The following is a 27,197-nucleotide window of genomic DNA, read 5'->3' as shown; positions in this document are numbered from 1 at the left end:
CAGGTGGGAGGTGATAATGCACTGTAAAGAAGTAGTCACAGTCTGCACACTGCTATTGTCTGCAGCAAATGTAATGCTTCCAAATTGAGATTCATCACCCTGGAATTAATTACGTCAACCCCAGCGACTCAGAATTCTTTGGTTTGCTGCAGTGACTACTGAGAAGTACTTGGAACTGTGTAAACTCACATGTTTTATAGCAAAATCATCTTTTGCCCGGTTAGACAGGAAAGAGAGTCTGTGACACGCTCTCAGTGAGAGACAACTTCCCGAATCTCATTATTTATTATTGCTTTTATTGATTCTGTCCCCAAGAACATTGATGTGTGAAATCATATCTTGTCTGATGGTGACATATGTTATTAATACCTTATTAAGTTATAATGAAGTCCTATTATGAAGTTGGTATTACACAAAGTCCTTTTTTTGAAATCAGTCATTTGTAATAATGTCCGTTTTCTGATTTGCAGTGCGGTGGGATGCCCATACTCTGATCTCAACATCAACAAGGACTCAGTGCTGCCAGACCGTCTGAGTGGTGAGATGCCAGGGTCAGGAGGACTGGGCCGACCCCGACGGGCAGAACCCAACCCAGAGAACCACCCAGCTCTAGCTCTCACTGCAGAGTAAGGACCAATTAGTAACCAGAACACGCTCAGAATGCTCTTAACTAATCAACATTCCCAGACAGATGTTGTAGGGGGAAATATATACAGTATAATTCCTGAGTTTGGCTGAAACTATCATCGTGTAGCTTCATATTTTGAAATATAACTGAATTCTAAATTCCTTGAAGCATTTTAGCAGCTTAACACCCAAATAAGTGTGAACAGCCCTCATCTATTTCTGTCTGAAGTGACTAAACATTCTTAACAGTCCCCGCCAGCCTCATTATGGATGTTCTTTCTGCACAACTTAAAAGCAACTCCTTTCTCTGGCAATTTCTTAGCAAGCACTTAAGCGCCAACACAAATCACCTGGAAAAGCCTGGCAGGTGTGAGATGGCTGGCAGCGGCATGGCGAAACCCGCCGGCACAGAGCCCAAGAGGAGGTGAGTGGCCCTTACAATGCATTTGAATAACCCTGCTCTCCGGAATGGCTGCCAGACCTCGCATTAAATCTGAAGGTGGAGTGGTGTGACTGTACTGTGTTATTACTGCCTGCCCGCCTGCCTGCCGGCCCAGTGTTGGACTCTTGATAGGATTGTGAGGATTTGATAGTCACGTAACAGGTTGTGACGAGCTTGTGATGTTGGTGTGAAATCTGCGAGACATGACTCGATCTTCACTTCTCCCAAGCCTGTTGGGGAGTTGCAGTGATGAGACAAGATCGCAATTGGATATCACAAAATTGGGAAGAAAAAGGCAGTGAAATACAATACAAAATAAAAATGCCCTCCCCCAATTGTTTTTTATATAGTTATATTATGTAAGAATAATGGTGCAACACTAATAAATCTAATAATATTTTATAATAAATGTGCGTTCTTACACGTTGGATAGCAGTCACTGTCCGCGGTTCTGAAACATAATCTTCAGTTTGCCGTTGAATTGGTGCCTTTCCCTGTACAGTACCAGTCAAATGTTTGGACACACCTACTCATTCACTTTTCTGGTTACTACATGATTCCATATGTGTTATTTCATAGTTTTGATGTCTTCACTATTATTCTACAATGTAGAAAATCGTTTTTTTTAAATAGCTGGAATGTGTGTCCAAACTTTTGACTGGTACTGTATGTTGCTTCTGTATGTGCATAATAGCAAAGTTAACCAGCATATTGGTGTTGAGAACACCAAACCTCACTCAACCACAAACTGTAGCATAAAGCAATTTCACAAATGTGCTGTTTTTAATCTTTGCTATGCTGTAATAAAGACTTTTTCCCAGTTAGACTGGTATTACTTTTAAATGATTTAGTGTTGTTTACACTGTTCCAAACATTGTGATCTAACAACACCTGTTTGTCACACATAATATGCACGCAGCCTTGTATAACCAGCACTGAGCTGAAGACCAAAGAGCGCTTCCTGTTTAGTCTTAATAGCGTAACCTTCTTAGGCCTATATTTCAATATATACCGTAGGCTACTGCAGGGGTTCCCTAACTTTTTTTGCCCACAACCCCGTTGTTCTCGCAACCCCAACCACGTGAGTTGTTTTATTTGGGACTATGCTAGTCAACATTATAACAGTATTTCTGATGGTCTATTCAACTCAGCCCCACATTAAAAGTATGTGATGGTATGATAGTCAATTGCAAATGAGTCTGACATAATGTAACTTATCTCACCACCACTAATGAGATGGGTGAGTTTGACCTTCTCAAAGTTAGAGGGCGTGGTCGACAGTAAACACCTCATCTCTGCTGTCACATCCAACCTGGGTCGGTATTTGGTTTTAATGCAAACAATAGCACCAAATCCAGCTTCACACAGATATGAGCTGGCAAAGGCTACTGTGAGTTTTATGGTGCTTTCAAGACAACTGGGAACTCTGAAAATAAGTCGAATCATGATGTCCGTGATCTTCAGGTCAGAAGGTCGGGGCTCTAGAAAGAGGCCTGAGTTCCCGAGTTGGAATCCTGAGTGAGGATGATCAGAGTGAGACTGACAGCAGGGTATTCCCTTTGAGTCAAGAACCAAAACTCCTCCGTAGTGACCCGTGAATGCATTCGGTCACATGATTCATCCGTTTTTCATCAATACAGCCATGCAGCACACTGAATATCCCCTGGCTGTTGTATTCTCGGGAATCGTGAGACAGAACAATATGTCCTGGTGAATAACATCCCCCAACATGTATGAACAAAAGTCAATGCATGCACATCTTGGTCCTCACAGCTAAAATCCATTTGGAGAGCATAAGCTGGGGAGTTTTTGAGTGATTCAGTCAGTTTCCTCTTGATTGCTCGCATTAGCATCAATCATTTGTTTAACAATGTAATCTGACAAAGGTATTGATGTGTTTGTGTGCCTCTGTCACCCCACACATTGTTTTCACCATATCAATTGCGGCCAGTAATATCAAAGTCTCTGCAATAGTGTGTGGTTTCATAGTGTAACAGGCCTAGCCATTCACCGTGGGAATAATTCAAGTGCAACGGTCAAGTGCGGCCTTTTCCCATGATCTAAGGACGCTCTCTGGTTGAATTTTAGATTTGAGTAATTTTCATTTAGATATTTAAGGTTAACCAGATTGCAATGATTTTGAGATACACTTTTAAATTGTATATTAATGGTTTTATCCCCGACCCGATCAGGCGACCCTAAATTGCATCGCAACCCCCAGTTTGTGAACTGCTGAGCTAATGTATCAATCAATTATTTGTTCATGTCATCCCACAGCATACAAGTCATTCATGCTTTGATAAGCAATCAAGCATAAAATAAGGGAGCTGAATAATTAGCCTAAACAATAAATAAATCGCAATTCGCGAATGCATGTAACTGTTTTTGATCTTTGCTTTCTACAAAAAATGTTTTGGTTAGAACAGACACTGGTACACAATTTAGTGTTGTTTACACTGTTCCAAATGGTCAAAAAATATATAATATTGTAATCTAACAGCACTTGTTTGGCACACATAATACTTACACAGCGCGCTTGCATGATCTACAGTATTTTCCACAACTAAGTCAAATACATCTGACTTCCCCTTTCCCTCCTGGGAACCAGTAAACATTCGCCAATTTCAAGTTCCTATTTCCCATCCGCTGCATAAATTTTTCTGTCATGTGTTATGGCGTTCAGAGTTTGTTCTAACCAATTTATTGATGTGATTATTATTTTTTATTTAACTAAGCAAGTCTTGACGGATTAAGTGATATGACATGCTATTCTATAAAATAATTTCTCCGTAATTAATATTACCTGATTGAGCTAATCATGTAAATGTAATTAACTAGAGAGTCGGGGCACCACAAAATCATATTTATAGAGCTGTTATCTTCCGAATAAACTCTTAAAGACCTAGTAATATTTTACATCAATAGCAGTCAATATTAATCGTCATCTTAATTCAGTCTCATCTGAAAGTTGTAAATTCTTGGTTATCTGCACGAACCCTGGCTAACAAGTTGAATCAGCAATACAGAATATTTACAGTGTTGACCCTTCTTTTTCAAGACCTCTGCAATCCACACAGGCATGCTGTCAATTAACTTCTGGGCCACATCCTGAATGATGGCAGCCCATACTTGCATAATCAATGCTTGGAGTTTGTCAGAATTTGTGGGGTTTTGTCCACCCGCCTCTTGAGGATTGACCACAAGTTCTCAATGGGATTAAGGTCTGGGGAGTTTCCTGGCCATGGACCCAAAATATTGATGTTTTGTTCCCCACTTAGTTATCCCTTATCCCTTTTGTCTTATGGCAAGGTGCTCCATCATACTGGAAAAGGCATTGTCCGTCACCAAACTGTTCCTGGATGGTTAGGGGAAGTTGCGCTTCGGGGATGTGTTGGTACCATTCTTTATTCATGGCTGTATTCTTAGGCAAAATTGTGAGTGAGCCCACTCTCTTGGCTGAGAAACAACTCCACACATGAATGGTCTCAGGGTGCTTTACTGTTGGCATGACACAGGACTGATGGTAGCGCTCACCTTGTCTTCTCCAGGCAAGCTTTTTTTCTGGATGGCCCAAACAATCAGAAATGGGATTCATCAGAGAAAATGACTTTAACCCAGTCTTCAGCAGTCCAATACCTGTACCTTTTGCAGAATATCAGTCTGTCCCTGATGTTTTTCCTGGAGAGAAGTGGCTTCTTTGCTGCCCTTCTTGACACCAGGCCAACCTCCAAATGTCTTCAACTCACTGTGCGTGCAGATTCACTCACACCTGCCTGCTGCCATTCCTGAGCAAGCTCTTTACTGGTGGTGCCCCGATCCCGCAGCTGAATCAACTTTAGGAGACAGTCTTGGCGCTTGCTGGACTTTCTTTGGTGCCCTGAAGCCTTCTTCACAACAATTAAATCACTCTCCTTGAAGTTCTTGATGATCCGATAAATGGTTGATTTAGGTGCAATCTTACTGGCAGTAATATCCTTGCCTGTGAAGCCCTTTTTGTGCAAAGCAATGATGACGGCACGTGTTTCCTTGCAGGTAACCATGGTTGACAGAGGAAGAACAATGATTCCAAGAACCACCCTCCTTTTGAAGCTTCCAGTCTGTTATTTGAACTCAATCAGCATGGCAGAGTGATCTCCAGCCTTGTCCTCGTCAACACTCACACCTGTGTTAAAAACTAGCGTCCCACCTCGACAACTTCCGGTGAAATTGCAGAGGGCCAAATTCAAATTCAACTACTATAAATATTTAACTTTCATGAAATCACAAGCGCAATACATCAAAATAAAGCTTAATTTGTTGTTAATCCAGCCGCCGTGTTAGATTTTAAAAAGGCTTTACGGCGAAAGCAAACCATGCGATTATCTGAGGACACCGCTCAGCACACAAAACATTACAAACAGTAACCAGCCAAGTAGATTAGACACGAAAGTCAGAAATAGCAATAAAATGTATCACTTACCTTTGATCTTCATATGGTTGCACTCACAAGACTCCCAGTTACACAATAAAAGTTCATTTTGTTCGATAAAGTCCCTCTGTCCCTCTGTCAAGTATTTTGTGTTTTTCTTCATGTATTGGGTCAGGCCAGGGTGTGGCATGGGGTTTTTGTATTGTGGTGTGTTTTGTCTTGGGGTTTTGGTGTGTATGTATTTGGGATTGTAGCTAGTGGGGTTATCTAGCAAAGTCTATGGCTGTCTGGAGTGGTTCTCAATCAGAGGCAGGTGCTTATCGTTGTCTCTGATTGGGAACCATATTTAGGCAGCCATATTCTTTGAGTTTGTCGTGGGTGATTGTCCTGAGTGTCTTGATGTCCTTAGTCTGTGTTAGTTTGCACCAGTTAAGGCTGTTTCGGTTTTCACTACGTTTATTGTTTTGTAGAGTTTGTGTTTTGGATTCGTGTTACGTTGTGTAAATAAACATGGATCACAATATACGCGCTGCAGTTTGGTCCGACTCTCCTTCACCATTAGAAAACCGTGACAGAATCACCCACCGTAAACGGACCAAGCAGCGTGTCAACAGGCAGGAGCAGCCCAAAGAGGAGCTGCGTATTAAGGATTTCTGGACATGGGAGGAAATCCTTGACGGGAGAGGACCCTGGGCTAAACCAGGGGAGTGTAGCCACCCAAAGGTGCAGCAGGAGAAGAGGAAACAGGAGCCACAGGAGAGGCAACAGAAGCAGCTTCAGTGGGAGAGGCTACACCACTTGGAGAATTGGACATGGGAGGAAGAACTGGACGGAAAAGGACCCTAGGCTCAGCCTGGTGAATATCGCGGCCCCAAGGAGGAACTAGAGGCGGCTAAAGCGGAGAGGCGCTGGTATGAGGAGGCAGCACGGCGACGTGGATGGAAGCCCGGGAATCAGCCCCAAAAATTTATTGGGGGGGGGCTATCAGGGAGTATGGCTACGCCAGGTAGGAGACCTGCGCAAACTCCCTTGCTTACCGGGGGGCTAGAGAGACCGGGCAGGCACCGTGTTATGCAGTGGTGTGCACGGTGTCCCCAGTGCGGGTGCATAGCCCGGTGCGGTATATTTCAGCTCCGCGTATCGGTCGGGCTAGATTGAGCGTCGAGCCAAATGCCATGAAGCCGGCTCTGCGCATCTGGTCCCCAGTGCGTCTCCTTGGGCCGGCTTACATGGCACCAGCCTTGCGCTCGGTGTCTCCGGTTCGCCTACATAGCCCAGTGCGGGCTATTCCACCTCGCAGCACTGGCAGGGCAACCGAGAGTATTCAACCAGGTAAGGTTGGGCAGGCTCGGTGCTCAAGAGCTCCAGTGCGCCTGCACGGTCCTGTCTATCCAGTACCACCTCCACACCCCAGCCCTCCGGTAGCAGCTCCCCGCACCAGGCTTCCTGTGCGTGTCCTCGGCCCAATACCACCAGTGCCAGCACCACGCATCAGGCCTACAGTGCGCCTCGCCTCTACAGCCCTGTCGGAGCCTTTCTCCTCTCCAGTGCTGCCGGAGCCTCCTGCCTGTTTGGAGCAGCTAGAGCTGCCAGTCTGCATGGAGCAGCTAGAGATGCCAGTCTGCATGGAGCAGCTAAAGCTGCCAGTCTGCATGGAGCAGCTAGAGCTGCCAGTCTGCATGGAGCAGCTAGAGCTGTCAGTCTGCATGGAGCTGCCAGTCTGCATGGAGCTGCCAGTCTGCAAAGGAGCTGCCAGTCTGCAAGGAGCTGCCAGTCTGCAAGGAGCTGCCAGTCTGCCCAGCGTCGCCAGTCTACCCAGCGTCGCCAGTCTGCCCAGCACCGCCATTCTGTCCAGATCTGCCAGTCAGCCAGACTCTTCCAGATCTGCCAGTCAGCCAGACTCTTCCAGATCTGCCAGTCAGCCAGACTCTTCCAGATCTGCCAGACAGCCAGACTCTTCCAGATCTGCCAGACAGCCAGACTCTTCCAGATCTGCCAGACAGCCAGACTCTTCCAGATCTGCCAGTCAGCCAGACTCTTCCAGATCTGCCAGTCAGCCAGACTCTTCCAGATCTGCCAGTCAGCCAGACTCTTCCAGATCTGCCAGTCAGCCAGACTCTTCCAGATCTGCCAGTCAGCCAGACTCTTCCAGATCTGCCAGTCAACCAGACTCTTCCAGATCTGCCAGTCAACCAGACTCTTCCAGATCTGCTAGTCAACCAGACTCTTCCAGATCCGCCAGTCAGCCAGGATCCGCCAGTCAGCCAGGATCTGCCGGAACCACCAGCAAGCCAGGATCTGGTAGATCCATCAACCTGCCTGAGCTTCCTCTCACTCCCGAGCTTCCTCTCACTCCCGAGCTTCCTCTCACTCCCGAGCTTCCTCTCACTCCCGAGCTTCCCCTCAGTCCCGAGCTGCCTCAGTCCCGAGCTGTCATTCAGTCCCGATCTGCTCCGCAGTCCAGTGGGGTTCTGGGTGAAGACTACTAGGCCATGGTCGGCGGCGAGGGTGGTCTATCCAGGGACGCAAGGAGAGGGGACTAAGACATTGACTGAATGGGTTCCACGTCCCGCGCCGGAGCCGCCACCATGGACAGACGCCCACACGGACCCTCCCTATTGTTTTGAGATGCGTTCGGGAGTCCGCACCTTGGGGGGGGGGGTCTGTCACGCTCTGGTCTAAGTATTTTGTGTTTTTCTTCATGTATTGGGTCAGGCCAGGGTGTGGCATGGAGTTTTTGTATTGTGGTGTGTTTTGTCTTGGGGTTTTGGTGTGTATGTTTTTGGGATTGTAGCTAGTGGGGTTATCTAGCAAAGTCTATGGCTGTCTGGAGTGGTTCTCAATCAGAGGCAGGTGCTTATCGTTGTCTCTGATTGGGAACCATATTTAGGCAGCCATATTCTTTGAGTTTGTCGTGGGTGATTGTCCTGAGTGTCTTGATGTCCTTAGTCTGTGTTAGTTTGCACCAGTTAAGGCTGTTTCGGTTTTCACTACGTTTATTGTTTTGTAGAGTTTGTGTTTTGGATTCGTGTTACGTTGTGTAAATAAACATGGATCACAATAAACGCGCTGCAGTTTGGTCCGACTCTCCTTCACCATTAGAAAACCGTGACACCCTCTTTATATCCAAAAACCTCAATTTTGTTGGCGCGTTTTGTTCAGTAATCCAATGGCTCAAATGTAGTCACAAGAGACAGATGAAAATTCTGTAAAGTTCGTAGAAACATAGTATCCGTAATAGTATCCGTAAAGTTTGTAGAAACATGTCAAACAATGTTTATAATCAATCCTCGGGTTGTTTTTAGCCTAAATAATTGATAATATTTCAACCGGACAATAGCGTCGTCAATATTAAAGAAAAACAAGAAAGGCGCGCTCTCGGGATTGCGCACCAAACAGGTTGGGGATTTTCCACTGGCCTCTCATTGAAACTGCTCCTTCTCCCTAATTTTTCATAATAAAGACCTGAAACAATGTCTAAAGACTGTTCAGAGCTAGTGGAAGCCATAGGGAATGGAATCTGGGTCCTATCCCTTTAAATGGTGGATAGGCTTTCAATGGAAAAACACCCATTTCAAAATAATAGCACTTCCTGGATGGATTTTCCTCATGTTTTTACCTGCTGTTTCAGTTCTGATATACTCACAGACCTTGTTTTAACAGTTTTGGAAACTTTATAGTGTTTTCTATCCAATTCTACCAATTATATGCATATCCTAGCTTCTGGGCCTGAGTAGCAGGTTTACTTTGGGCACGCTTTTCATCCAAAATTCTGAATGCTGTCCCCTATCCCAAAAATGTTAATGAGAAAATCACTGGCATGACAGCTGGTTCTTTTATGGCAGGGCTGAAATGCAGTGGAAATGTTTTTAGGGAATTCAGTTTATTTGCATGGCAAAGAGGGATTTTGCAATTAATTGCAATTCATCTGATCACTCTTCATAACATTCTGGAGTATATGCAAATTGCCATCATACAAACTGAGGCAGCAGACTTTGTGAAAATTTGTGTCATTCTCAAAACTTTTGGCCACGACTGTATATATGTAAAAATACATATTTAAAAATTTCGCTCAATTGAACAGACGACTATTGGTCGACCAAGATTTTAAACTTTTTTTTTCGGGGACAGCCCTGTACAGTATTGTTCTTGAAAAGCCCAGAAGGGCGAACCTTTCTGAGAAACTGGATCCGGTGTGCCTGGAGCCGACGATCATACCATGATCAAAGTTGTTTAGGTCACCAATTTTGCCCATTCCAACATTCAATCGAACAGTAACTGAATGCTTCTATGCCGACTTTATATAGCAAGCCACAGCCACGTGACTCGCTGTCTGTAAGAGTGATCCATTTTCATGAACTGGGTGGTGTACACATCCTCCTTCAAGTGACCGATACACAATTGAGGTTATTTCTTTAAGTGCTTTTTTCTGGACTTGAGAGTTTAATGTTCATGGGCTAAGATCAGCACCTATCTATTTTCACCAAGCCTCTCTACATCAGCTTCCCCAACATTTGTCAAACTGTCATCTGACTAATGCCTGCTCTCCAGTTGCCCTCCTCTCATTGTGGTTATTGAAGGCCTAGTAGTAGAAATTACTCCTCAAGCATACACTACCAAATCCATCATCATCAGCACTCAATCCCATTTCACTATAAATGTACAGTATCTCTACCCCACAAGATTGGCCACAGAGCTGTTGGCCATATGTGGGCAGCTTGATTTGTATAGGCTAACATGAAATTCACCAAAAATGTCACTTTATTCTTAAAATGTTCATTAAAAAATGTTGATTGTTAAAATGTTGAGTAATGTTATTTGCACAGAGAAATTGGTTGTTAAGGGACTGGCACCAAGTTTTATCTCTGTTTTATTACGGAGTTGGAACCTGCTTTCAGTCCAATGCACAAAACAAATTCTGAAGACATGGAAAAGAGAGGGGACCGAAGGTGTTCGCTAAGTTTAATTTAGAGAGAAGCTCAAGTCATTACTCTGTTAATTATGCATTATCAAGACTCATCAGAGCAGCATGTTGATTGAGTTTGACCAAACAATTTTTGGGATTTGGGAGTGATTACAATCTACATTACATTTTCATCCCAGGAGTAGTGAAGGTATTAGAACATATTGGAATGTACTGTGATAATTAAGTAATAACTCAGTATGTCATTAAAAATGTTTTTCCAAATTGTGTGATCCCAGGTCCTGCAAGACTGCCCTGTTTGTGTGTCTCTATTGACCCCCTTCTCTCTTCCAGGGTTGGGCGGCCTTGCAAGCAGAAGAAGGTAGAGGAGCTGGTGGAGGACGAGGAGATGAAGAGTGAGGTGTCATGCATAATTGAAACCAAAGGTACTGAACTGTTGTTACGGCTCTCGTTTGTTGCATGAAGAGTGGACCAAGGTGCAGCGTGGTAGGCGTACTTCGTTCTTTTTATTGATGACACCAAAAGCAAATTAACAATGACAAAAACGAAAGCACACACAGTCAGTTTTGTAAGGCAAAATAAACTATACAGAAAACAAGATTCCGTAAAACCCAAAAGGAAAATGACAACTTATATACAGTAGGGAGAACAAGTATTCGATACACTGCCAATTTTGCAGGTTTTCCTACTTACAAAGCATGTAGAGGTCTGTAATTTTTATCATAGGTACACTTCAACTGTGAGAGATGGAATCCAGAAAATCACATTGTATGATTTTTAATTAATTAATTTGCATTTTATTGCATGACATAAGTATTTGATCACCTACCAACCAGTAAGAATTCCGGGTCTCACAGACCTGTTAGTTTGCCTTTTAAGAAGCGCTCCTGTTCTCCACTCATTACCTCATTACTCAGCACCTTTTTGAACTCGTTACCTGTATAAACGACACCTGTCCACACACTCAATCAAACAGACTCCAACCTCTCCACAATGACCAGAGAGCTGTGTAAGGACATCAGGGTTAAAATTGTAGACGTGCACATGGCTGGGATGGGCTACAGGACAATGGGCAAGCAGCTTGGTGAGAAGGCAACAACTGTTGGCGCAATTATTAGAAAATGGAAGAAGTTCAAGATGACGGTCAATCACCCTCGGTCTGGGGCTCCATGCAAGATCTCACCTCGTGGTGCATCAATGATCATGAGGAAGGTGAGGGATCAGCCCAGAACTACACGGCAGGACCTGGTCAATGACCTGAAGAGAGCTGGGACCACAGTCTCAAAGAAAACCATTAGTAACACACTACGGCGTCATGGATTAAAATCCTGCAGCGAACGCAAGGTCCCCCTGCTCAAACCAGCGCATGTCCAGGCCCGTCTGAAGTTTGCCAATGACCATCTGGATGATCCAAAGGAGGAATGGGAGAAGGTCATGTGGTCTGATGAGACAAAAATAGAGCTTTTTGGTCTAAACTCCACTCGCCGTGTTTGGAGGAAGAAGAAGGATGAGTACAACCCCAAGACACCATCCCAACTGTGAAGCATGAAGGTGGAAACGTCATTCTTTGGGGATGCTTTTCTGTAAAGGGGACAGGACGACTGCACCGTTTTGAGGGGAGGATGGATGGGGCCATGTATCGTGAGATCTTGGCCAACAACCTCCTTCCCTCAGTAAGAGCATTGAAGATGGGTCGTGGCTGGGTCTTCCAGCATGACAACGACCCGAAACACACAGCCAGGGCAACTAAGGAGTGGCTCTGTAAGAAACATCTCAAGGTCCTGGAGTGGCCTAGCCAATCTCCAGACCTGAACCCAATAGGAAATCTTTGGAGGGAGCTGAAAGTCCTTATTGCCCAGCGACAGCCCTGAAACCTGAAGGATCTGGAGAAGGTCTGTATGGAGGAGTGGGCCAAAATCCCTGCTGCAGTGTGTGCAAACCTGGTCAAGAACTACAGGAAACGTATGATCTCTGTAATTGCAAACAAAGGTTTCTGTACCAAATATTAAGTTCTGCTTTTCTGATGTATCAAATACTTTTGTCACGCAATAAAATGCAAATGAATTGCTTAAAATTCATACAATGTGATTTTCTGGATTTTTGTTTTAGATTCCATCTCTCACAGTTGAAGTGTACCTATGATAAAAATTACACACCTCTACACACCTCTACATGCTTTGTAAGTAGGAAAACATGCAAAATCGTCAGTGTATCAAATACTTGTTCTCCCCACTGTATGATCCCCAATCAGAGACAACGATAGACAGCTGTCTCTGATTGGGAACCATACTCAGCCAAAAACACAAAGAAAGAAATAGAAAACAGATTTTCCCACACCCTGACCTAACCAAACATAGAGAATAATAAGGATCTCTACGGTCAGGGCGTGACAACTGTCTCTAAATAACATTAAATTCTTCCCATTGGATATCAAGAGCATCACTGCACAGTGTTTCCCCCAATATAGTCTGATCTATCGCCTCCCACTCATCTTACCCCGTGCCTTCCTTCACAGTATGAATCAGTAATGTAGATTAATCAAGAATTACATCACTTCCTCTGTCTTTTATTATGCTGAATGTGTACACCTCTTGGGATTTTTCTCCCCTTACTCTGTCGTGCCAGGGCTAGGCACAAGCTGTCAAAACAGTTTTACACAGTGCAATTATGTAAATGTTCATGTCTTTGGCACAGATAATATATCTTGTTTCTTGTCCTAGCTCCTTTGGTTTCAGTTGATTTATTGAGCGAAATTCCAACATTCACATCCTCTCCAAATGAAACCAAACTGCACAGCATACCAAAGCAGTCCTTGTAGTGTAGTGTGAACATAACCATTAAGCAATACGAGACCTTAAAGCAATAGGACTGACTCACTCCTTCTACAGTACAGTCTCTGGATTCGGGGTTATTTGTGTGATGTCCCTGTGTCAGAGCATCAAAGGCTCTGCTCTGGTCCTTTGTGTCTTTGTGAGTTCTCACTCTTCTGAAGGGATAGAAAGGTGTTAGATGCTAAATAACAGAGTAAGAAACTGACGGACACTATAAAAGCTCCAACAAAGTTTATTCACCCAAAGGATCGAACAGCTGAACAGACAAAGACATATTTCAATAGAATACCTGATAGTTAACAATATTTTAAGTTTATAGTCAGAACTCATCAAAGGCTAGCAAGCTGGAAGCAAATATTATTTGAATACCAAAGACAGACAGAATTAGTTTTCGTTAGGGTTGGGCGGTTCAGATTTTCATACCTTCATACCGTTCCTGTACCCATACCGTGGTATATGTTATTACTGGCAGTGCACACAAGGGGCGCTACTTCTTTCAAAATCTTTTTTTTACACACAACAAATTTAGGCAGCATTCTCATTTCGACGCCAAACGCACCCCTGGTGTGCATGGCCAAATAGCTGTATTTCATGTTATCCAACATATGTAGTTTTGAGTTTACACATGGATTGGAACCAGTGCTTTGGTGAGATGACATGAAAATAGAGCTCCTGAACTACGCGCTCCAGTTGTGGGTTTGCAGTCTCAATTGGAATGCATGAGCAGAAAAGAACCCTATACCACATACCTACCCCTACCTACTAAATGGTGGTGGATGTTATGGGGCTATTTTGCTTCCATTGGTCCTGGGGCCCTTGTTATGGTTAAGGCATCGTCAACTTTACCCAGTACTAGGACATTTTAGCCAAAAACCTGGTTGTCTCTGCCAGGAGGCTGAAACCTGGCTGCAAGTGGATCTTCCAGCAAGAAAATAACCCCAAACACGCATCAAATTACACAAATAAATGGTTCATTCGACAGAAAAACATAATTTTGCATTGGCCATCTCAGTCTCTGGACTCTGGATTTAAACCTGTGGTTTAAATTGAAGAGGGCAGTCCATAAGCGCAGACTAATGATACAAAGGCTTTGGAAGGATTCTGTATGGAGGAATGGTCTAAGATCCAGTGGTGGCAGCTGATTGGCTGAATACCAGGGGCGCGGGGTCATTGGAGTTGTCAACAAAGCAGCATGACAAAAATATGATGCAAAGTTTTCGAACTACTGATAGTTTCTTTGAGAAGATATAGAAGCGATCTGTGCATTTGAACAACAGCATAAATATATTTCACTTTTGCATGTCAAAAAACGAAAGACAAATGCTGCATATGCTGCCACTGTTTTGAACAGATTAGATTATACTATTTAGAATGAGCAGCCAGCTCACGAACTAACGGGTGCACCTGGGAGAACTCAACAAGCATGCAGATGCAATAAGTGAAAATACATGATCTAAATGGGGATAGCTAGCTAACATGTCACAAAGTATGATGCGCTAGCTAGTTTCATTCTGAAACAACTTAATATTTCTGAGTTAGTCACATATTAGTTTAGAAAGACTAATTTGGAATGGGAGCTAACTAGCTAGCTATAGCTAGCTAGATGCTTATCAAAGGTAGATAACTGGTTAATTTGACCCAAAAATGTACCAAACTATTTCTCAATGTTTCTAAAAATGTATTATAGCTGGCTAATTAATTTGATCAAGCTTTGTGATACACCCAGTTTATGAATACCATGGGGGGAATTGGCCAGCCACTGTCATGCTTTTTTTTCCTACCAGATCCACGATGAGAAGGTTTGAGCTAGTGTATCTCTCAGTCCTACGACTCTTGTTGGATCTAGATGTCCGGTTTATCAGGTCCCAGACTTCGGTGACTGTTATGATTATTTATTTCATTACAATTTGCTTTTAGCTTTAGTGCCATCTGTACCTGATAGAGCAGATCTAATCTCAAGCCATCTGGTGCAGGAGACTCATTGGGAGGGAGACTAGAGCAGACCCAGAGGTTTTGACTGAGTCCACATTTGAGTGCCACAGGATGATCCATTTACTTTGTGCTGTTATAATTTATGCTATGAAATCCTGCGATTTCATTGGGGCAGTTCCCCCTCATAGCAAATGGCTGGTAAAACAATCCAAACAATGTTCGCCGGGCCTATGCGCACGCGGAGCTGTTGCTGCTGGCAGAATCACTGAGGGGTAGTGCTGAGTGATTAACCAACATTTATTTTCTCCGGGTTTAAATAACTAATTGGCCAATGTTGGTTCAATTTCTTGAATTCCATTTAGTTCAGGGGTTCTTGTGAGCCCAATGCGGCGTTTCGCTAGAGAGAATTTAAATAATTTACAACTGAAATCAAGGCAAGAATTTTGCGGGATGCTGGGCTTAAGAGAGTTGTAGTTTTCATTTAAGCAAATATTCAACCTAGTTCGACAACGACCCCCATTGTTAGGTCCTGGAGACATGGGCATCTCTTCATTATATATACAATACCAGTCAAAAGTTTGGACACTCCTACTCATTCCTGTATCAGCCAACAAGTGCTCAACATATGTGGGAATTCCTTCAAGACTGTTGGAAAAGCATTCCAGGTGAAGCTGGTTGAGAGAATGCCAAAAGTGTGCAAAGTTGTCATCAAGGAAAAGGGTGGCTACTTTGAAGAATCTCAAATATAAAATATATTTGGATTTTTGTAACACTTTTTTGGTTACTACATGATTCCATGTGTCGTTTCATAGTTTTTATGTCTTCACTATTATTCTACATTGTAGAAAATAGTGAAAATAAAGAAAAACCCTTGAATGAGTAGGTGTGTCCAAACTTTTGACTGGTACTGTAGGTCTCTGGATGGATACACTCTTACGCCTGCTACGTTAGGTTAGATTTCCACACAGATCACACGATAGATGAATGTACAGAACACAACAACGAGAGGGACAGAGACAATTTGTGAAAGTATGCCTTATCTACTTTGAAAAACGAGTACAATTATTTAATCAGACAGCGCTGTCGCTTACTGTATGTAGGCTACAGTACTTAGGCAGGCTAGCTAAATGGGATGACTAAAGACAGTACAGTATGGGGAGCACATAGATAACATTAGGTTTAGCTGGCAGACTGCTACTGCATGAGCAGAGATGTGATGATGACTTTAACAAATGAAAAATAATTAAGATATTAAATAAAAACTAAATAAAAAGTAATATACACAACTGAAATATTTTTGTATTTCATAATAATTTCCTATTTTTCTATTTATGTCTACCCAATGTGGACCTGACAGAGACATTGCAAAATGTTCAATGTTTTGGAAATGTAATTCTCACTATTTCGGGGTTTGGAATTTCCATTAAAAAGCTTTATTTCATAATGCATTTCATGTATAAAAAAAAAATCTAAAACCTGATTATTTAAAAAATAATCTAATCAAAACCGTACCTACCTCAAAAAGCACTAATCACTCAGCACTACTGAGAGGCTGACTAGTAGGTAACTGAACAGCTTGTTTTAAACAATATAATTTTGAAACCGGAAAATGTAAATGTTTACCACACTTTTATCAGCATTTTAAAATATAATCCATGAATGATATAATATATTTGTTAACAGTTTATCACAAGTGGGGTGCCGTCCCTAACGCCTTAATGGGTGAGCCGCCATTAATAAGATCCTTTCCAATGTGTTCTCCACCTCATAAAACAATTTAGAAAAAGGCTCAGTGCCGTTATTCTCGCAAGGTGAAGTATTGAAAACAGGGGTGTCAATCATTTTGAGCCCTACCTTTTGAGAAAATAGTATTACTTGTTATACAGAATCTCTTTATCTGAGCAATTGTATTAATATAAAATAAAATACAAAATAATTCCCAATTTTTTGGAGCATACAATATAATTGAATTACATTTTAATTTCGGACCCCGCTGTATATTATAGATTTAATGAGTAGTGGTCATTCTCTAACATGCATTTTCATATATAACACCACATGTCCCAAAGGTATTTACTCAGCAGAATGGCAAGAGAAAACTCCTTGAGTGCTTTGTTGTTAGTTTTCTCCATCCACCAAAGTAAAGTAACATGAAGTTGCTGTGTCACAACTGTCATTCAATTTGTACTAAAGAGTTATGACCCATCCGTTTGTGACTGTGGCCTTTGCTATTGGCTGAAACCTTGGTGGTCCTCCCTCTCTTGCTACAGTAGATTCGTTCCTCCCGGGGCAACATTTATCTTTATGTTCCATCAAACTTTAGAATTACTCTCAAAACATCAAAATATTTTGCTTCACTTGAATTGTCACTACCAATTATACATTTTAAGAAATAATCTTTGGAAGATGCTCAAAGATGTGTTTATGCCTGGAGCAAAGTAGCGGTCAGCATTAACTCACTATCTGATTAGACTTGTTGCACCTGGTTCCTAATATGGTTAGGAGTGAGCATCAAGCATCTGCGTTCTGTTTCTTCTAGCATTTCTAGATACTTCCATCAGATCACTTGCTGATTTAATATCAAGCAGTTTATCTACAGGTAGCCACAGCAACAGATCCCTTGTTAAAATTAAGTTAATTCATTCAAGGTTTTGTATGTTTATTTTCTTCTCTTCCATACAGTAGAGCTGACACTACAGGAAGCCCTTCACCAGTCAGTGTTCATGCCATGCACCTCGCCATCCCCCAGCAGCACTCCTTTCTGCTGGGACCAGCACAGCAAGCTGCTACCCACTGTGGCTGGCATCACTTCAAGCAAAGTGGCTGTGTGGACAGTGGAGGAGGTACTGGATAACTTACATTGTTTCTTGCAGTCTAAATAACTGTCTGGGTAATTTGGATTACTGTACTAACCATGATGTTCAATGTGTTACAGGTGATTGAGTTCATCCAAGGTCTTCCAGGCTGTAACGAACACGTGCACACTTTCAGAGATGAGGTACAGTTTCAGTACACTACAGCTTTTAGCTCACTGACCACTGATATACACACACACACACACACACACACACACACACACAAACACGCGCGCGCGCGCGCGCACACACACACACACACACTTCTGGGAAAAGGACTTCCCATTTACTGTCTGCTTGTGGGATTATAAAGATCCCATTTTGGTTTCATCAGATGCATTACCTCCACATTATCGCTCTGTGGTCTCCACATCTGTGTCTGCACTAGAGCTGAAACTTTTACTGCAGTGGGTTAAATCAGGGTCACACAGAGTGTTTCTTGGTAGTCCTAAATACATCTACTTTGAAACAAAAGTACACACCTCACACACACGGTTATGAGCTTAAAAAAAGAAGACACCTGCACCATGTCAGATCTAGATTTGAAATGTATTCAATTTGGGGCATCACAATATTAATCAAATAAACAGTGACGGTGATGGTACTTGAATTATTATTTTTTGCATGCTAGTACATTAAAAAAAGTGCCAATATTTCATGAATAAGGTGCAAATATTTTGCAAATAAAGTAAACATTTTTAGAATAAAGTCTGTTATATTTCAAGATTAACGTAGGGGATTTGTTTAAGTGCATGTCTCCCTGGCTCCCTAATGCTGTGCACGCCATCATTGAAATGTCTTAGTTACTGTAGATGACCTGGTGAAACTATACTTTAGAATTGGCTTTAGTAAGAAGCACATAATTACCATATTATTATAAGTATTAGGACCTGGAAAAGGTTGTGCCACAGATTATTTTCAGAAGGAGGAACCGTTGTTACATACAGAGACGGGCGGGTTGTGTGTGTATGCAGGTGTGGGTGTGTGTGTGTGTGTGGGGTGGTACAAACTAGGGGCAAAACAAACTAATGGCCATCAATCTAATGCTCTAATACACTCATTCAAACAGGCGTTACTGCACATGATCTATTAGCTCGCACACACACACACACACACATACACCAAGTTTCCCCCTGTCAATTTCATACTATAGGTGTACACTCTTCTAACGACCACGGAGTGTTATGAGCACAAACAAAAAAGTCAGTCTGCGCTCCGGATTCGCTACAACGTTCTGCTGCGTACTCTAGGCGAACATTTTGCAAAAATGTTTTTACATAACTAATAATGACCTTATCCATTGTGTTTTACTAACAGTAGTATTTCGCCCTTATGGCAACTATCCTTCTAATGGCTATACGCTAGTTGGCTCCATGAGCACACCCAATAAAACACATCATCTTGGGATCCTGGAGACTGGGGACTATGCGTGTGTATGTCCCATGTCAAACTGCTCTCCAAATTCGGCACAAAACCACTATTTTGCAGCCCATTATAAAACTATAGCGGCCTACTAGATTGAGTACCCTAGGCTAATCATATGCTACAGTGGGCAAGTAGAAGTAAATGATATGCCTATCCAACGGCTGCAGGAAGTATGAACAATGAACAAGAGGGTTTTACGTAAGTGTCTGTGGGAGGAGAGGCAACACAAGTACCACTCCTACATGCGCAAACCAGCTCATCTAAGGCACTGTTTGAATATATTCATTTGTCGGTCTCCCTATAGGATGGGAGGAATGAAGGATGCATAGGTTATCCCAAAACAAGAGCATCATTATTATGCCATTCTTGTCAGCGTTAATAGCGGGTGATATTACGACAGCTTTTTAAATTAAGAATATGACTCAATCCCTGAATAACCCTCCCTCTAATGAGCCATGGTCATTTGTATGGTGGAGAATCTTTAAAAACCCTTTGCTTTGAAGTTAATTCTTTATGCACCACTATGTCTAAGCTGCCTGTTTTTGGAGGTTGAAAGTGAAACATATTCCTTGGGCAAAAAGGTTCATTAGGAAAGCGCTTTGATGGTGGACATTTTCAAACGTGAGACTTCTCTAACTCTTCCCTCCCTCATATGTTTTTGTCCAGCAAATAGATGGTGAAGCCTTCCTTCTGTTGACTCAGGTTGACCTAGTGAGGATCATGAGCATCAAGCTGGGTCCAGCCATAAAAATCTACAACTCAATCTTGATGTTCAAGACGGCAGAGGAATCGGCATGTAATGAGCTCTAACGAAGGTCGGAGGCCACTATTTTTACCCTGAGCAGAGAAGAGCCAGAAGAAGAAGGTCTACAGATAAGGATGTGAAGCACAAATAACCATTCTTCCCAGAGGAAGCAAACTGAATGCACATGTGAATTGCACAAGTTATTTTTTTTAAGACAGCCATATTGCATACTGCGAATATCCAATGTGATTGACTCATTGGAGAAATGTCATTTTCAATCATCAGCTCTATTATGTGTAATATTATTGTACAGTAAAGGCTCTTTTTATATTAGTGTTGGGGTGGTGCCACCAGGATGCTCGTTCTACCTAAAAACTGGAAATGTAGTGCAAATGCGTAAGATTTCCTTTAGTGCATCACAATCAGCAATCTGACATTTTCATCATGTAGAAAGTCCCATCTGCACAGGGCTTTAGCTATTCCGGTCTCTCTGGGATGCTGATGTCATGCAGATCAGAGAGATTCTAACTGAGAATGGAAGCTCAGTGATTCCCCAGGTGAGTGGCACAGAGAAATTAATACATTCATTAGAAAGTCCTCATGCTTTAAAAAAATTCCTTGTTACTTCTGTCTGGCTGCTGGGGTGGTGGTGCTGGTGGTGATGGAGGACAAGGCTGTATAACTGAGAGGAGAGAGGGATTTTTATTAATTCACCAAACCAACAGGAACCATACTGTAAAACAAGCCATCAGGCCCTGCATTTAATTTCCTTTTTGGTAAATACACCCACCTATTATGCTTTATGGATAGCCATATACAGTACCTGTATAAAGACCGACATGGGTCACCCTGGTCTGGTTTCTCCTGTGTATTGTACAGTCATCTCCTCATCAGTACTGTTCAGGCCCTATGAAGCAGAGACAAGTGTCTGTTTACTTTAAGGTACTAACCCCAGGGAAGGGGTTGGGTTGAATGAATTCAATCTAAAAGTCCATATAGACAATGGTATTTCTTTACGTGGACTGCTGTTCACTTGTTTATTTACAGTGCATTCGGGTGGTATTCAGAGCCCTTGACTTTTTCACATTATGTTACGTTACAGCCTTAATCTAAAATTGATGATTGTGTGTAGATTCCTCGTCAATCTACACACAATACCCCATAATGACAAATTGAAAACAGGTTTTTACAAATATTTGCAAATGTATAAAAAAATTAAAAACAGATATTTACATAAGTATTCAGACCCTTTACTATGAGACTCAAAATTGAGCTCAGGTGCATCCTGTTTCCATTTACTTTCCTTGAGATGTTTCTACAACTTGATTGGAGTCCACCTGTGGTAAATTCAATTGATTGGACATGATATGGAAAGGCACACGTCTGTCCATATAAGGTCCCACAGTTGACAGTGCATGTCAGAGCAAAAAACCAAGCCATGAGGTCGAAGGAATTGTGTCTAGGAACAGATCTGGGGAAGGTTACCAAAACATTTATGCAAAATTGAAGTTCCCCAAGAACACAGTGGCCTCCATTCTTAAATGGAAGAAGTTTGGAACCACTAAGACTCTTCCTAGAGCTGGTCGCCTGGCCAAACTGAGCAAACGGGGAGAAGTGCCTTGGTCAGGGATGTGACCAAGAAGCAGATGGTCACTCTGATAGAGCTCCAGAGAAGGGAGGACCTCCCAGAAAGACAACCATCTCTGCAGCACTCCACCAATCAGGCCTTTATGGTAGAGTGGCCAAACGGAAACCACTTCTCAGTAAAAGACACATGACAGCCCGCTTGGAGATTGCCAGGAGGCACCTAAAGGACACTCAGACAATGAGAAGCAAGCTTCTCTGGTCTGATGAAACTAAGATTGAACTCTTTGGCCTGAATGCCAAGCATCACATTCTGCAGGAACCTGGCACCATCCCTACGGTGATGCATGGTGGTGGCAGCATCAGGCTGTGGGGATGTTTTTCAGCGTCAGTGAATGGGAGGCTAGTCAGGATCAAGAGAAAGATGAAAAGAGCAAAGTACAGAGAGATCCTTGATGAAAACCTGCTCCAGAGTGCTCAGGACCTCAGCCTGGGGCGAATGTTCACCTTGCAACAGGACAACAATCCTAAGCACACAGACAACGCAGGCGTGGCTTCGGGACAGGTCTCTGAATGTCCTTGAGTGGCCCTGCCAGAGCCCGGACTTGAACACGAGACCTGAAAATAACTATGCAGTGATGCTCCCCATCCAATCTGACAGCGCTTGAGAGGATCTGCTGAGAAGAATGTGAGAAACTCCCCAAATACAGGTAGCGTTATACCCAGTAAGACTGGCTGTCACTACCAAAGGTGCTTTAACAAAGTACTGAGTAAAGGGTCTGTACTTTGTAAATGTAATATTTGACTTGTTGTTTTATTATACATTTGCAAAAATGTCTAAAAACCTGTTTTTGCTTTGTCATTGTGGGGTATTGTGCGTAGATTTTTTAAATTTATTTTTATTTATTTCACCTTTACTTAACTTATTATGGCAACATCCTCTGACATCATCCGCTGAAAAGGCAGACCGCAAAATTCAAAAATATGTTTTTGAATTATTTAACTTTCATACATTGATGAGTGCAATACAACAAATTAAAGCTGAACTTTTTGTTAATCTAACAATCATGTCCGATTTCAAAAAGGCTTTACAGCGAAAGCACACCATATGATTATGTTAGGTCAGAGCCTAGTTACAAAAACACATACAGCCATTTTCCAGCCAAAGAAAGGAGTCACAAAAAGCAGAAATAGAGGTGAAATTAATCACTAACCTTTGATGATCTTCATCAGATGGCACTCATAGGACTTCATGTTACACTATACATGTGTGTTTTGTTCGATAAAGTTCATATTTATATCCAAAAATCTCAGTTTACATTGGCATGTTATGTTCAGTAATGTTGTGCCTCGAAAACATCCAACGAATTTGCAGGGAGCCACATCAATTTACAGAAATACTCATCATAAACTTTGATAAAAGATACAAGTGTTATGCATGGAACTTTAGATAAACTTCTCCTTAATGCAACCGCTGTATCAGATTTCAAAAAAGCTTTACGGAAAAAGCAAACCATGCAATAATCTTGAGTACAGCGCTCGGACACAAAAACAAGCCATGCAGATACCCACCATGTTGTGGAGTCAGAAATAGCGTTATAAATATTCACTTACATTTGATGATCTTCATCAGAATGCACTCCCAGGAATCCCAGTTCCACAACAAATGTTTGTTTTGTTCGATAAAGTCCATCATTTATGTCCAAATACCTATTTTTGTTAGCACGTTTAGTTCACAAATACAAACTCACGATGCGCAGGCAAGTCCAGGCGGAAGTTTAGACGAAAAGTTCAAAAAGTTATATTACAGTTCGTAGAAACATTTCAAACGATTGATTCTATACATCTTTAGGATGTTTTTAACATAAATCTTCAATAATGTTTCAACCGGAGAATTCCTTTGTCTTTAGAAATGTAATGGAATGCAACTACCTCTCACGAGTGCACGCGTGATCGGCTCATGGCCTTCTGCCAGACCTCTGGCTCAATCAGCTCTCATTCTCTCCTCCTTTACAGTAGAAGCCTCAAACAAGGTTCTACAGACTGTTGACATCTAGTCTTAGGAAGTGCAATATGACCCCATAGACACTGTATATTCGAAAGGCAATGAGTTGAAAAACTACTAACCTCAGATTTCCCACTTCCTGGTTGGATTTTTCTCAGGTTTTCACCTGCTATATGAGTTCTGTTATACTCACAGACATCATTCAAACAGTTTTAGAAACTTCAGACTTTGTTCCCTATCCAAATCTACTGATGATATGCATATCTTAGCTTCTGGGCCTGAGTAGCAGGCAGTTTACTCTGGGAATGCTTTTCATCAGAACGTGAAAATGCTGCCCCCTATCCCAAACAGGTTTTAACCAGGTAGGCCAGTTGAGAACAATTTCTCATTTACAACTGCGACCTGGCCAAGATAAAGCAAAGCAGTGCGACACAAACAACAACACAGAGTTACACATGGAATAAAGAAATGTACAGTCAATAACACAATAGAAAAAATCTATATACAGTGTGTGCAAATGAGGTAAGATGAGGGAGGTAAGGCAATAAATAGGCCGTTGTGGCGAAGTAATTTAGCAATTAACACTGGAGTGACAGGTGTGCAGAAGTTGAATGTGCAAGTTGATATACTTGGGTGCAACAACAAAAAACAATATGGGGATGAGGTAGTTGGATGGGCTATTTATAGATGGGCTATGTACAGGTACAATGATCTTTGAGCTGCTCTGACAGCTAATGCTTAAATTTAGTGAGGGAGATATGAGTCTCCAGCTTCAGTGATTTTTGCAATTCGCTCCAGTCATTGGCAGCAGAGAACTGGAAGGAAAGGCGGCCAAAGAAAGAATTGGCTCTGGGGGTGACCAGTGAAATATACCTGCTGGAGCACGTGCTATGGGTGGGTGCTGCTATGGTGACCAGTGAGCTGAGATAAGGTGGGGCTTTACCCAGCAAAGACTTATAGATTACCTTGAGCCAGTGGGTTTTGCAATGAATATGAAGCGAGGGCCAGGCAACGAGAGCATACAGGTCACAGTGGTGGGTAGTATATGGGGCTTTGGTGACAAAACAGATGTCACTGTGATAGACTGCATCCAATTTGCTGAGTAGGCTGTTGGAGGCTAATTTATAAGTGACCGGTAGGATAGTCAGTTTTACGAGGGTATGTTTGGCAGCATGAGTGAAGGATGCTTTGTCGCGAAATAGGAAGCCGATTCTAGATTTAATTTTGGATTGGAGATGCTTAATGTGAGTCTGGAAGGAGAGTTTACAGTCTAACCAGACACCTAGGTGTTTGTAGTTGTCCACATATTCTAAGTCAGAACTGTAGTGATGCTGGACGGGCGGGCAGGTGCGGCCAGCGATCTGTTGAAGAGCATACATATAGTTTTACTTGCATTTAAGAGCAGTTGGAAGCCACGGAAGGAGAGTTGTATGGCATTGAAGCTCGTCTGGAAGTTAGTTAACACAGTATTCAAAGAAGGGCCAGAAGTATACAGAATGGTGTCGCCTGCGTAGAGGTGGATCAGAGAATCACCAGCAGCAAGAGCAACATCATTGATGTACACAGAGAAAAGAGTGGGCCCGAGAATTATATATATTTAAAAAATTTACCCCGTTTTCTCCCCAATTTCGTGGTATCCAATTGTTTAGTAGCTACTATCTTGTCTCATCGCTACAACTCCCGTAAGGGCTCGGGAGAGACGAAGGTTGAAAGTCATGTGTCCATCGATACACAACCCAACCAAGCCGCACTGCTTCTTAACACAGCGTGCATCCAACCCGGAAGCCAGCCGCACCAATGTGTCGGAGGAAACACCGTGCACCTGGCAACCTTGGTTAGCGCACACTGCGCCAACCTTGGTTAGCGCACACTGCGCCCGGCCTGCCACAGGAGTCACTGGTGCGCGATGAGACAAGGATAATAATGCTCAATAATGCTCATGCGCGTGACGAGGAAAGGCAGGTGTGAGTGATGGATGGCAGGAGTGAGTGATACAAGGCAATCTGGCGCTCTCAAGCTCCAGGGGAAGGGAAGAGCGGGAGCAGACGTGACAGTCCAGGCACAGCTGGGGCTGAAGCGGCAACGGTGAGAGACTTGTTTCTGGAAAGGTGGATTTTTAGAAGTAGAAGCTTGAATTCTTTGGGCACAGACCTGGAGAGTATGACAGAATTCTGCAGGCTATCTCTGCAGTAGAATGCAACTCCACCCCCTTTAGCAGTTGTAGTGTCCTTCCTAAGTCATGATGGATCGGCGGGGCTCCGTGTCGATAAAGGGTCCAGGCCAATTGGCAAGAGAAGTGTTGTAGTTGGTGTACTTAGTTTGCTATCGTGGAGACAGGCCTAGCTCGGGGCAAACTGGCGCATGCTTCTGGACAAGGACGTTAGCCACAATAGCTCCAGAGCTTGCGGCAGGAATCTGGTGATGTAGTTGATAAGAGCAGTCCGATATGATCAGGGCTGGTATCACGCTGGGCTGGTATTATCCAGGCTATCCAGGCTAAAACGGCAGGAGTCCGAGCTAGAGGTAAAGACCGTTAGCAGAGGCTAACAATGACTAAATAGCTAGTAGCTAATTAGCTGGCTAGCCTGTGATGGCGGTTCTAGTTATAAGATCTAAGAAAATAGCTGATCCGTACTACATTGGGTGAGGCGGGTTGCAGGAATGTATTTATTTCGAAAATGGACAAAAGAGATTGAAATGTATACAAAAAAACTGAAAAATACAATATTTACATGGGAGGAAAAACAAACACATCTTACTGTTGTGCCACCTTGGATTTGTTGTTGATGAAGGGGAAAAAACTTATCCATTATAGAAAAGGGCTGTAACGTAACAAAATGTGGAAAAAGAATAATTTCCGAATGCACTGAGAACTTGCATTTAAAGCAATCACTAAATATAATTGAATGGATACATTGCTGATCTTCTCAAAGAGCATACTTAGTGCCCTTGAAAAAAGTTGACTGTAATATGCTATTTCTATTTTCAATGGGCTTTACTGAAGCCTAAAGAGAAAATGTTTTGCTTTTATTGATTTAATAATGCTTTTTCTTTCTTGTCACACCAGTGAGTGAGACTGATGTGTATAGAATTATGCAATGCAATGTAAATGGGAAAAAAGCTTGCCATTTTTGCTGTGTAATAATGCTAAAACCTTTATTCCACCTGTATTGATTCACAAATAAATACAATGAGAAGTACACTAAGGCTGCCTTGTCTACTTGTGTCCCAGGTGTTATTGCTGTCTCAAGTTGTACTTTCAGTGTACACTAACCCCACTTTGGATTTGTTGAAGTCTTCAGTAACAGAATATTATGCATCTGTTCTTTAGCTAATTTCAAATAATTTTGACATCCTGTCACACTGTGCTATTTTTTCTCCTGTCACCTGGTTAACAACCTTTAATTGTTGCATGGTTC

At 42.5% G+C, this 27,197-nt stretch overlaps 1 protein-coding gene across 2 annotated transcripts in view; it reads left to right on the top strand.

The window, feature by feature from the left end:
* Positions 1 to 26,980, top strand: part of LOC135506025 (lethal(3)malignant brain tumor-like protein 3) — a 49,358-nt gene extending 22,378 nt beyond the window's left edge. The window contains exons 17-22 of one of the 2 annotated variants that reach the window (XM_064925366.1): positions 471 to 626; positions 950 to 1,051; positions 10,735 to 10,826; positions 17,850 to 18,007; positions 18,100 to 18,162; positions 20,111 to 26,980. In XM_064925366.1, coding sequence (XP_064781438.1) covers positions 471 to 626; positions 950 to 1,051; positions 10,735 to 10,826; positions 17,850 to 18,007; positions 18,100 to 18,162; positions 20,111 to 20,254 — 715 coding nt within the window. In that variant the 3' untranslated portion in view covers positions 20,255 to 26,980. Of the gene's footprint in view, positions 1 to 470; positions 627 to 949; positions 1,052 to 10,734; positions 10,827 to 17,846; positions 18,008 to 18,099; positions 18,163 to 20,110 lie in introns of both variants that reach the window. The other variant, XM_064925365.1, reaches the window with a different exon arrangement.
* The last annotated feature ends 217 nt before the right edge of the window (positions 26,981 to 27,197 follow it).

Source organism: Oncorhynchus masou, chromosome 19 (genome assembly GCF_036934945.1).
Source record: "Oncorhynchus masou masou isolate Uvic2021 chromosome 19, UVic_Omas_1.1, whole genome shotgun sequence".
Taxonomy (NCBI): Eukaryota; Metazoa; Chordata; class Actinopteri; order Salmoniformes; family Salmonidae; genus Oncorhynchus; species Oncorhynchus masou.
This window is presented reverse-complemented; position numbering and strand designations above follow the sequence as displayed.